We start from the raw sequence: 13265 nt of genomic DNA, 5'->3' as shown, positions 1-13265 counted from the left end.
CACTGGACTGCCAGGGAATTCCCTTATTTGTTTATTTTAAAAGGTATATATTTCTTTCTTTTTTGTCTCTCTAAAATGATACATGCTGTGTAAAAAATATGAATATGGAAGAATATAAAAAATAAATGTGAGATGCCTTTTCTTATTTGAATATGTGAGATTAGAGAGGGGCATAGGAGACTTTGATTAATCATTTATGGTGATGGAAAAATACAGGATTATGTACATTCATGTAGCGGGTAAAGTTATACCTGTCTCTTCTGTCTTCCTTCTTTTTGGTGGTTGGAAAAGAGAACTTAGTCTTTTCAGAGGATGCATTTGGACGTGATGCCTTTTATTTTCACTTGTCATAGAGTGACTTAAGCTAGGGAGTGAATAGTTTCTTAACAATGAAAATGCCAGGGTTTTTGGTTCCTAAGAATTGGAATCAGTGTGTTAGGAAAAGAATTATGATTTCATAGTAGATCAGATGAAGTTTTGAGAAAGAGGGTTAATCTTCAGAATAGTGAGGTAAGTTGGGTCTTATATTGTTTCGGAGAAAGTCAAGCACAGCCTAGATTGTAAACCCCTCAATTGTTTCCCATGTGAATAGAGGTCTTCCTTATGTACTACCTAGGCAAGCCATCATATCCCAACTCCAGATAAAACACCTACCTTCCACAGGCCAGCAGGCAAATTTTGACATTCAGTGGAGGTCCTAGGCTATGAAGTTTTTAAGACAGAGGATCACTATATTGCTCACGTAAATGAATGCTTTCCTGTCTTCATCTTACTTAGGCTCTCTACATTACTTAGAACTACTAATCCTTTCACCCTTTAAAAAAAATTTACTTATTTTTGGCTACACTGGGTCTCCATTGTTGCGTGGGCTTTTCTCTGGTTGTGGCGAGCAGGGGCTACTCTCTAGCTGCAGTGCACCGGCTTCTCCTTGCATGGCTTCTCCTGTTGCAGAGCATGTGCTCTAGAGAGGGTGGGCTTCAGTGGTTGCACCACACAGGCTCAGTAGTTGTGGCTCACGGGCTCTAGAGTGCAGGGCTCAGTAGTTGTGGTGCATGGGCTTAGTTGCCCCGTGGCACGTGGAGTCTTGCTGGACCAGGGATTGAACCCATGTTCCCTGCATTGGCACGCGGATTCTTAACCCCTGGGCCACCAGGGAAGTACCCCTTTCATCCTTTTGATGTACTCACCTATCTCTGCTTTCTAGATACCAAACTTTCCCCTTAACCTCTCCTACTGTTTTTCTCCTACCTCTCTTATGGTTGCTCTCAGGTTGGAGTTTCTCCAGACCACACAGATGGTATAAATTTGAACTACAGTCTTGCTTGAGTCTTGCTTGTTTATAAATTACAAGGGAAGACTTTTCCTTTTAGGCCAGAGCCCAGATCACAATAGGCTTCTTTCTTTTGTATCTATGCCAGGCCACCCTTTTATTGAGGTGTAATGCTTTGAAAATTCTTGCATTGTAAGCAGAGTCTTAGTATCTCTGGTCCTTACTTCTGACCTAGCATGGCTGTTAAACCCAGTTTTCTTGCACCCTGCCCGCCCCCCACTGCTGCGAGCCAGAGATAGCCTGTTAGGTTCTAGTTTGATTTCCTGTTTACATTTTATCCCAGACAAAAAAGTTACATATTTAAAGTTTGCTTGCTGTTTTTCACCCAGCACAACTAGATATTGTACAGCAGGAAATTTTTAGGTTATCTAGTTCACTAAATCACTTGAAAAGAAACTACTATTTCTTTATTTTATTGTTTGGGGTGGAGAGGAATAAAATCACCTACAATCCCACAGTGCTAACATAGCAACAGTCTTCACCTTTTGTCCATACATGTTTAAATCATTGCAGTGTCATTTAGCCATTTACTATACATAATTACTTTAATTTTTATATTTTTTCCCCCAGAACAATATAGCTGAAGTACAAGAATTGCATTCTGAATTAATGTGGAAGGATTTTATAGACCACATCAGTAGTCTTCTACATAGTGTTGAAGTGGAAGTCAGTTACTTTGCAGCTGGAATTATTGCCCACTTAATATCTAGAGGTGAACAAGCTTGGACATTGAGTCGCAGCCAGAGGAATTCTCTCCTGGATGATCTGGTAGGGTAACTTGCTGTTTTCTGGAAGAATACAAACAACATTCATAATGATTAAACTATCAAAGCCTCATCATGCAATACTAAATAAATATTATAATCCCTTCTTGTGTGTCTTATGTCTTTCAGCATTCAGCTATTTTGAAATGGCCAACTCCAGAGTGTGAGATGGTAGCATACAGGTAATTAGCAAGATAATTAATATTAAGCCAACCTAGTCATGTTGCTTGCCTAGAGGTCATTGCTATTAGATGTATGATCGTTTTCCCTTAGGCATCTATGTTTTTACTTTATTTTGCTACGTATCATTCATCAGTCCTCCTTTCATGTTCATTGAAGACAGGTGCCAAAGTCTTGTTCTATCCCCTTGAAATTCAAAGATGAATAAGATATGGTGCCTCCAAACAAGAACTTTACAGCCTAGTGAGGGAAACCAAATGTAAATCAGATATAATTCACTCTTATGCTAATTTCATACAATGCTTTAAAATCAAAGATGAAAATGCTTTTTAAAAAAAGATGAAAGTACTTAAATCTGCACTGGAAAATAATGAAAAACTTCCAGAGAAAGTAGATTGTGAACTGAGTTTTAAGTAGGGACAGAAGATTTTAGGAAGAGTATTAATGCAAGGAGGTGTAAAACAAGAGAACACATTTAACGAACTAGAAGCAGCACCTGATTTGTTTAGGGAAGCAGTTGGTAATTATTAAAGTGCATACTGGATTCTGACTTTATTTATCACAAGTGATTTGATAGATAAGTTACTAATATACCTGAAGTATTCCTATTCCAGATTGCTACATAAATATTATCATTACAGTTTATTTTGTTGTCTATTTTATAAATGTTGATGCTGCCAGTACTTTTTATTCCAATATGTTTTACCCATTTTGGAGCAGAAGACTAGAAGAAATAGGCTAAATTCTGGACCTCCTTCATGATGTTCTATTGGTTGGTTATCAACTAACTTCGCATCTAGGTTTCCAAACCAAGGTCGACTGTTCTTCAGAATGTGTATCTTCAAGACCGAAAGGTGCTTTTGAGAAAAAGTACATTGTTCTGATCACCTTCTATCTTCTTCATCAAGACTTTTGTTTGAATACAATCCTTTATCAGATGGCTAAGACAAAGGAACGATGTTCTACAGAGGGTCATTTATATTAGTTTACAAATAGAAGGATGAAATTTCTGGAGTGAAAAGCTCAGGAATCATTGCTTTAGAAAATGATGCAAAGTATAGGATGTAACTTTTATTCTTTTCTTTTGAACTTTTAGGTCCTTTAATCCATTTTTCCCATTACTTGGCTGTTTCACAACACCTGGAGTCCAGCTATGGGCAGTTTGGGCCATGCAACATGTCTGCAGCAAGAATCGTATGTACCGAAAGAGAACTGTGTTTGAATGTAATTCTTGTCCTTCAGCTAGAAAATTAAAATGATATGTATATTCAGTGTTTAGGACATTGCTGCCAGCATCCATAGTGTGTGGAAAAGTAAACTATTTAAATCAGGTTTCATATCATTTTTTTCCATTATTCTTTTTTGAAGGCTGTGATGTGATGTAACTCTGTCAGTATTTATTAATATAAACTCATTCCATAGGTGATTTGAAATAGTAAAAAGAAGCACATAAATATACCTTAATAGTAAAGTATAAATTAAATTTTCTTAAATTAAAAATCAGATCCAAGGAAAAATAATTTGAAAAAAATTAAAAGATAGAAGGAAGGTAGTAGAATTTAGATATGTAGGCCATTCATAGTAATTGATATACTCTCTGTGACTGGACTGGAAGTAAGCAGCTACATGGTTCTCTTTCTGTATATAAGAGGGAAGAACATTATGTATCCTCAAAGGGGTATAAAGCTTTTCTGCACAATTAAGTACAAGTTAAGTTTCTTTTATAGAGTCTTAATAGGGGCTGTGTTATAAATGGCCTTATATAAGAATGTGAGAGTCGTTTTTTTAACAACAGTTTTTTAGCAAGTAGCAGTACTGTTTTGTTATATTCTTTCTTGTTGCATTCTTTGATGAACACTTATCACAAAAAGAGAACTCAATAAAAGTTCTTCTTTGTCAGGTGGATAGAGGAAGATGGTTTAGGGAATGGGAAGCGACAGAGAAAACCACCTTGTACCCACCTAAACCTCCACCTGGAAGCTTTTCTGCCTCCTCCTACTAAATTCCTGGAGCAGAGTTGTTCATTCATAAACATAAGATTGCCTCATTAGCTACACTAAACTGCCTCTGCTATAAATATTTTTTTCCTTTCTCTGTACCTTTAGGTTCTGAGAACTCTCAGTATTTTTTTTTTTTAAACGTCTGTCCGATTTTATACCCAGCCTCTAATCTCCAGGCTTCTTTCCTCATTACTTTTCATAGACTCATAGGAGACAATAAAACATAATAAATAAAACATAATAAATAAATAATAGTGCATTTTCATTTAACTGGTACCATTTTTGTGACTACTCTTAGGTGTTGGTGTTTTTTTCACGTTTACTCTGTGAAATGAGTACCCTGAAGAATTTATTCTATAATGCACTGTAATTTGGAGATTGTTAGATTATTTTATCTCCAACTCAGGTAGTCCAGGTTCCTACTTTCTTGCTTCCCTGTTTATGTTTAAATGGAATTTACTTCTCAGTTTGCACTAAAAAGTTTAATGCACTAAAAAGCTTATACCTTTTAAACATTAAGAGTTAGTGTAGCATAGTGATTAAGACACAAGACTATTAATACCTGGATTCAAATCATGTTCCACCACTTACCATGTATGCCATCTTGAGCAAATTATTAAATCTAGGACTTCAGTTTCCACATTTGTTAAATGGAAATAATAATAGTACCTGTTTCACACGTTATAATGAGCATGTTCCCATATTTTGGGAAATTTTTGGCAACATGATTTACAATAATCACTTAATCTTTATTTTATGGTGTATTAGTTTCCTAAGGCAAGTGTAACGAAGTACCAAAAATGGGTGGCTTAAAGTAACAGGAACATTTTGTCACTCTGTTCTGGAGGCTTAGAAGTCTAAGGTGTGAGTGGGGCCATGCTTTCTCTGACAGCTCCAGGGGAGGACCCTTCCTTGCCTCTTCCAGCTTCTGGTGTTTTCTGCTCCGTGTGTCTTCATATCGTCTTCTGTGTGTGTGTCTGTTTCTGTGTCCAGATCTCCCCTTTTCATAAGAACATCAGTAATATTGGATTAGGGCCTACCCCAATGGTATCATGTAACTTCACCAAGTACATCAGCCCCACCCTTGTTTCCACATAAGGTTTCATTTTGAAGTCCTGGGCCTTAGGGGGTGTTAGGACTTTAACTTATCTTTTGAGGGAGATACAATTTAACCCATAACATATGGCTATAAATTTATTAAACTTACCTAGCTACATTCCTATTGATGAACATTTAGGTAGTCTACCTTTTAATTTAAAAATTATACTCAAATGCTTGTTTTTACAGAGATATTCATTGCATCATTATTTATAGTAGGAAGTAACTCTAAGTAGCCTAGAGGTCCAGCAATAGGGGAATGTAAAATAATGTTGAAACATCCAGACAGTGGAATTATAAGCGAAGAAGACATGATAGAAAAGTATATGAGCACAAACTTATATTCTGGGTCAGGACAGAGTAACTGGTACCAGAGTATAAGCAATAGAAAAATGTGGGGAAAATTTGAAACAGTTTGTTCTAGTCTTAGACAAAAGATTGCAAGGATTCTGATCCTTGAAAGGAGAGAACAAATGAGAGGGCTTTGTCACCTGGTTCTTCTTGGCCATGCCTCCTCCAGGGGCTTGAGGAACATGGTAGAGACTGGAACAAAGGGATGGAGAACAGCCACAGCCTGGCGGGGGCAGGGGGGACATTCCTAGTGGCCCAAGGAAAGAAGGAAGCTGGCTTGCTGTAAGAATCACAGATCCATGAGAGGAAGCCAGCCTTTTCTAGTCAACACAGCTTTGCCCAAAGCCCAAAGAAAGCCCATTTCTTTGCCCAAAGAAGCGTCTCCCCTGGTCACAGAGCAGAGCAGCCAGCCTTCTACCTCCTGGAGGAGATGGACACAGGGCAGGCAGGGAGGGCTGTTGCAGGAGAGGATGAAAGTAGTTGTTTCTTGAATGAATAAGAGTGTGTCCAGGGAGGTGGTGTTGAAGATGGCCACAGTGGCCAGTATGGGGAGTCTGGGAGGCCAGGACCCCTCATTAGCTCTGCCATAGGGCCAGTCTCCACTTGGCCCTGTGAGCATGGGCAAGGCTGCCCTAAATGTAATGCCAGGCACAGACACCCTTAGGGAAGATTTCAGTGGGTCCACAGATGAGGGTTGGTACATCGATTAGGAGAGGGCAGCCTGAGGGGGTGGTGGCAGAGACCTCTCAGAATTGTAATCAGGGTCCCCAAGGTGAAGAGATGCTGGACCATCCCAAACTGGGAGAGGCCTCTGTTTTGGCAACCCTGAGTCCACCCTTGGTGGGCAGCTCACCCCTCATATACACGGACATGTGAATGGGCCTGCATACATACACAGGGATGTGTGCTCAAGTAGATAACCACACACTGACGTGGCCTGCCCCAGCCCACACGCAGCACCACCCTCAGACTCTGGAGTTCCCCTCTCAAAGACCTGCCTCCAGTGTGCCTACATCTGAGGGTCTCCCCAGCAGGGCACAGGCAGGGTGACTGGACTGCTATGGGCCCTTGAGGAGTGGAAGGGGGTCAGGGAGGCTTGGGGAGGTGGGTGGGGAGGCAGGCTCTGCTGCAGTTCCTGCTGTTTGCCATCAGATCACACTGTGTGCTGAGAGTCAGGCATAGAACAAACTCTACAGACTCCCTGTCTTTCTTCCTGGAGGCATTTACTGGAGTAGCATAGGGGAATCAAGTACAGCTCAGCAATTTCATTGGATGGAGGAGACAAAAATCAGAGCGCAGCAAGACTGAGGTGCCTGGAATTTGGGGGCAGAACAATGCAGTTAGATCTAGAAAGAACTCCAGAAATCTTCATACGAGTTTCTTGAGTCTTAGGCTGAATACTAAGCTGTGGATGCCTAGGATGAGACTCCTTGAGGCCAAATACCAAAGAGACTGCTAACTGAACAACATGAGCTTACACAGGGTTGGAAAATATTTAAATTCCAAACAGTGGAAAGAACATAATACCTAGGGCTTTCACTGCAGATGCCAGAAGAGCCAGAAGAGATTAGCCCTAAATTAAAGGCTTCTCTAAGGCAACCCTACAAAGCTTACAAAACAAGTCTTGAAATGATCAAGCTGCTCTGTAGAAACTGTCTGCCAGAGAAAAACTAAGCACTCTTTTAAAAAAGACAACAAAGTCTACACTCAACAATATGTTTAGTTATATGATGGATTGCTAGATGAGAGAAGCAGCAGAAAAATATGATCTGTAACCAAGAGAAAAATCAGACAGTTGAAACAAACCCAGAAATGATAGTGATGATGGAATTAGCAGGGGAAAATTAAAAACATTTTTTATAGATATGATTCAAGATTTTTTAAGAAAATATGAATACCAAAAGGAGGAAAAGTGAAGTATAAAAAATAAATAAAAATTTAACATGAAAAATATCTTAGTGAGCTTAAGAGTAGATAAGAAAAGAAGAAAAAAGTTCAGTGAAATTGAACACAAAGCAATAGAGAATATCCAAACTCAAAGAAAGCTGGGTTTAAAAAAAAAAAAAGGAACACCAGAGGTATCCTGATATAAATACCAGGCAAAGACATAAGAAAAGAAAATTACTGAACAGTATATCTCATGAGCATAGATGAGGATATTCTTTTTAAAAAATGTTAACAAACAGAACCTAACAGTGTATAAAAGGGAGGTTACTCCAAGAATGCAAAGTTGCTTTAAGATTGAAAATCAATATGCTTCTTCCTATTACCAGACCAGGAAAGAAAAGCAATCTAATCATGTCTATTGATGCAGAAAGGCAGACCATTGGCCACTGCCCACGAAAGCGGAGGTTTTTACTACTATTCAATTTTTCTATCCTTGCTGGGAAAACAGTTTGCAGTTCCTTCTACAGAGGTGTTTTGGATTTTACCTTTTTCAGTCAGAGTGATGACCTTCCAAACAGAATGTTGTCTATTTACCTTGGAGTTGCTGTCCACAAACCGGGCAGCTCTTTGTTGGTTAGTGGAGAGCTGTTTATGTGCCACTGTCCAAGTGACAATAGAATCTGGCAGCTCCTTGTGCAGTTCCAAAGTCAGTACTAGTGAGAAAGATGCTCCCTTCTCTTGAGTAGCCCCTCCTTACATTCTACAGGTAGGATGACCCTGTGTAAAAGCGGATTCCATTTTATCATTTAACTCTTCTGGGCATTGTCATCCCCATTAGAGTGTTTCTCTGACGTCACTCAAAAACACTGTGGCTCTTTCAGGTTTGAAGATCGTTGTTTGTCCTTCAGTCATAAGGGTAGCTTCAATTAATGTCAAATAGCAAAGTAGAAATGCCCTTAAATGGAAATTCTTGGTCCAGAGTCCCAGTAGTCATCTTGGTAGGCCACAGGCTTTTGCCATAACCCGCAGTCTGCCCTTCACATAGGACTATCACACAGAGAATTTGTCCCTACTGGCCCTCCAGCTTCTGTTCCACACTGCATTGGCTAGGGCAGCCTTCCTCCCCACTTAGCGTATCTAATTAACATTGCTTGAAAGAAGGATTTGTAGGCTTTCTGTTCTATGATGTTAGGTAGGGAAAACATTCCCCAGTCAGTAAAATGTCCATCCTCATAATACAGTCAGATAAAAGAAATTCACATACTAATTCTCCTATAAACTTTTACCTTAATTCTGTTAATCCTTATATTCCTAACTGTAGCCTCCATTAGGACTTCATCCACAGATTTTAATCTTACAATACTGAGTAGGAGAGTGTTCCCCAGCCAGACATAATCCTCATTTCCATAAAATATTCAGGTAGAAGAGGCACAACTTCTTTCTAGAAAGTCTGTTTAAACATTCCAACTTTCATAATCCTATCAATCCTTACATTTTTATTTTCTCTCAGTCTAATTGTAGCCCACATCAGGGCTTCACCAGTGGGTTTTGGTAACTTCTCTACTTCTTGATTAAATTACCCACTCTTGTGCAAAATTCTTTAAGTCCCCAGTAAGGCATCAAGCCAAGGAGTCCTGGCCTTTTGTCAGTGTTTGTCTTGAGTAGATGAAACAAATGCCAGTCAGGTTTGGATCCATCTCTAAATGCCATTGGTAACTTTAACCATTAGTAACCATAGCTCTGTCTGTACAGACCTTTGTCGGCATGGTGATACTCTGCTTTTTAATATGCTGTCTAGGTTTGTCATAGCTTCTCTTACAAGGAGCAAGTGTCTTTTAATTTCATGGCTGCAGACACGGCCTGCAGTGATTTTGGAACCCACAAAAAGAAAATCTGTCAGTTTCTACTTTTTCCCCATCTGTTTGGCATGAAGTGATAGGACCAGATGCCATGATCTTTGTTTTTTGAATGTTGAGTTTTAAGCCAGCTTTTTCACTCTCTTCTTTCACCTTCATCCAGAGGCTCTTTAGTTCCCCTTTGCTTTCTGCCATTAGAGTGATATCATCTGTATATCTGAAGTTGTTGATACTTCTCTTGACAGTCTTTATTCCAGCTTGTCATTCATCCAGCCCAGCATTTCACATGATGTACTCTGCATATAAGTTAAATAGCAGGGTAACAATATTCAGCCTTGATGTACTCCTTGCCCCATTTGAACCAGTCCGTTGTTCCATGTCCAGTTCTTACTGTTGCTTCTTCACCAGCATACAGGTTTCTCAGGACGCAAGTATGATCCACATAGTCTGGCTTTAGCGTAGTCAGTGAAGTAGAAGTAGATGTTTTTTCGGAAAATCCCTTGCTTTTTCTGTGATTCAAAGGATGTTGGCAATTTGATCTCTGGTTCTTCTGCCTTTTCTAAATAAATCCAGCTTATACATCTGAAAGTTCTCTATTCATGTACTAATGAAGCCTAGCTTGAAGGATTTTGAGCATTACCTTGCTATCATGTGAAATGAGTGCAGTTGTACAGTAGTTTGAGCATTCTTTGGCATTGCCTTTCTTTGGGACTGGAATGAAAACTGACCTTTTCCAATCCTATGGCTACTGCTGAGTTTTTCAAATTTGCTGACGTATTGAGTGCAGCACTTTTAACAGCGTCATCTTTTAGTATTTGAAATAGCTCAGCTGGAATTCCATCACCTCCACTAGCTTTGTTCGTAGTAATATTTCCTAAGGCCCACTCGACTTCACGTTCCAGGATGTCTGGCTCTAGGTGAGTGACCATACCATCATGTTTATTTGGGTCATTAAGACCTTTTATGTATATTTCTTCTTGTATTCTTGCCACCTCTTCTTAATCTCTTGTGCTTCTCTTAGGTCCTTGCTGTTTTTGTCCTTTATTTTGCCCATCTTTGCATGAAATGTTCTTTAGTATTTCCAATATTCTTGAAGAGATCTCTAGTCTTTCCCATTCTGTTGTTTTCCTCTTACTTCTTTGCATTATTCATTTGCAGAAGACTCTCTTATTTCTCCTTGCTGTTCTGTGGAACTCTGCATTCATTTGGGTTTATCTTTCCCTTACTCCTTTGCCTCTCACTTCTTTTCTTTTCTTAGCTATCTGTGAGGCCTCCTCAGACAACCACTTTGCCTTCTTGCATTTCTCTTTCTTTGGGATGGTTTTGGTCACCGCCTCCTGTAGTGTTATGAATCTCCGTCTACAGTTCTTCAGGCACTCTGTCTACCAGATCTAATGCCTTGAATATATTCTTCTCCTCTGCTGTATAATCATAAGGGATTTGATTTAGGTCATACCTGAATTGCCTAGTAGTTTTCCCTACTTTCTTCAATTTAAGCCTGAAATCTACAATAAGAATCTGATGATCTGAGCCATGGTCAGCTCCAGGTCTTGTTTTTGCTGACTGCATAGAGCTTCTCCATCTTCAGCTACAAAGAATATAATAAATCTGATTTCAGTATTGACAGTCTGGTGATGTCCATGTGTAGAGTTGTCTCTTGTGTTGTTGGAAGAGGGTGTTTGATATGACAATACTCTGTTAGCCTAATCCCTTGAATTTATTTGTCACCTCCACTGTATTGGGTCAAATGTTTTCAAGTCATATGTCTGATAAAGTGCTTGTGTTCAAAATATATCATGTACTCTGAAAACTTATGATAAGAAAACAAAATGAGTAAAAAAAACAAAAGAATGGACAAAAGAGTTGAATAGTCTCTTCACCAAAGATTTACAGATGACAGGGGGACTTCCCTGGTGTCCCGTGGTTAAGAATCTGCCTTGCAATGCAGAGGATGCAGGTTTGATCCCTGGTTGGGAAAGGAAGAGCCTCCATGCCACAGAGCAACTAGCCTGTGTGCTGCAACTGCTGAAGCCTGCATGGCGCAACTAGAGATCCGTGCACCGCAACAAAAGATCCTGCAGGACACAATGACCTGACACAGCCTAATAAATAATAAATAAATAAATAAATAAATACAAGATTTACAGATGGCAAGTATACACACATGAAAAGATGCCCAACATCATTAGGATATATGTATAGATCAATGCAATAGAATTGAGAGTTCAAAACTAAACCCATTCATCTATGGCCAAATGATTCTTGACAAGGGTGTCAAGACAATTCAGTGGGGAAAGAACATGTTTTTCAGCCAATTGTGCTGAGAAAACTGAGTAGGAGAAGGCAATGGCACCCCACTCCAGTACTCTTGCCTGGAGAATCCCATGGTTGGAGGAGCCTGGTGGGCTGCAGTCCATGGGGTTGCAAAGAGTCGGACACGACTGAGCGACTTCACTTCCACTTTTCACTTTCATGCATTGGAGAAGGAAATGGCAACCCACTCCAGTGTTCTTGCCTGGAGAATCCCAGGGACGGGGGAGCCTGGTGGACTGCCGTCTATGGGGTCGCACAGAGTCGGACACGACTGGAGCGACTTAGCAGCAGCAGCAGCAGGCATGTGTTAAAGAAGAAACTTGCATGCTTACCTCATGCCATATACGAAAATTAACTCAAAAATGGGTTATTGGCCTAAGTATAAAAACTGCATTTATATATGCATAAATACATAAAACTTTTAAAAGAAATAGATATAAATCTTTATGACACTGGATTAAGCAATGTTTTCTTATATAGAACACCAAAAGCATAAGTGATAAAAGAAAAACTAGTCTAATCAGATTTAATAAAAATTTTTAACACATTTGTGCTTTAAAGGACATCATCAACAAGGTGAAAAGACTACTCAGAATGGTTGAAAATATTTGCAAATTATATACGTAATGAGGAACTTGTTTTCAAAATGTATAAACACAATAATAAAAAGAAAAATGACCCAGTTTAAAAACTGGCAAAAGATCTGAATAGACATGTCTTAAGAAAAATATACAAATGGCCAATAAGCAGATTAAAAGCAGTTCAACATTGTTAGAAAAATATAAATTAAAACCACAATGAGATACCACTTTATACCTGCTAGGAAGGCTGCCTATAATCAAAAAGATGGACAGTGGTATGTGTTGATGAAACAACTGTCTCATTCGTTTGATGATGAGATTGAAAAATTATACAGTCGTTTCAGAAAACAATTTGGTGATTTCTTATAAAGTTAAACATACATTTAGCCCAGCATTTTAGGTGTTTCCTCAAGATGGATGAAATGAAAAGTTCACAAAAAACTTATAATAATAGGATGATTATAGCATTTTTAGTCATTGTAACGAAATGCTGGGGGTCAGGGGAGAACATGCAACAAATGTCCAGTACAGTAACATTAAAAACATGTGGCGTGTTCAATACAATGGAATATTTCTCAGCTTAAAGCAAAAGAACTACTACATACAGGTAACAACTTGAATACAAAGATTACATACTGGATGAGTCTGTTTATATGAAGTTCTAGGCAAAAATGGCACCCCACTCCAGTACTCTTGCCTGGAGAATCCCATGGACGGAGGACCTGGTGGGCTGCAGTCCATGGGGTCGCAAAGAGTCGGACACGACTGAGCGACTTCACTTTCCCTTTTCACTTTCATGCATTGGAGAAGGAAATGGCAACCCACTCTAGTGTTCTTGCCTGGAGAATCCCAGGGACGGGGGAGCCTGGTGGGCTGCCGTCTATGGGGTCGCACAGAGTCGGACA

The 13265-nt window shown here is 39.4% G+C and overlaps 1 protein-coding gene across 3 annotated transcripts in view; it reads left to right on the top strand.

Annotated features, from left to right (window-relative positions):
• Positions 1 to 13265, top strand: part of ZYG11B (zyg-11 family member B, cell cycle regulator) — a 78932-nt gene that overhangs the window by 59306 nt on the left and 6361 nt on the right. For all 3 annotated transcript variants that reach the window (XM_025288737.3, XM_025288738.3, XM_006063798.4), the window contains 3 exons: positions 1901 to 2098; positions 2224 to 2276; positions 3371 to 3468. In XM_025288737.3, coding sequence (XP_025144522.3) covers positions 1901 to 2098; positions 2224 to 2276; positions 3371 to 3468 — 349 coding nt within the window. The remainder of the gene's footprint in view (positions 1 to 1900; positions 2099 to 2223; positions 2277 to 3370; positions 3469 to 13265) is intronic.

The sequence above is a fragment of the Bubalus bubalis genome, chromosome 6 (genome assembly GCF_019923935.1).
Source record: "Bubalus bubalis isolate 160015118507 breed Murrah chromosome 6, NDDB_SH_1, whole genome shotgun sequence".
In the NCBI taxonomy this organism is placed as follows: domain Eukaryota; kingdom Metazoa; phylum Chordata; class Mammalia; order Artiodactyla; family Bovidae; genus Bubalus; species Bubalus bubalis.
This window is presented reverse-complemented; position numbering and strand designations above follow the sequence as displayed.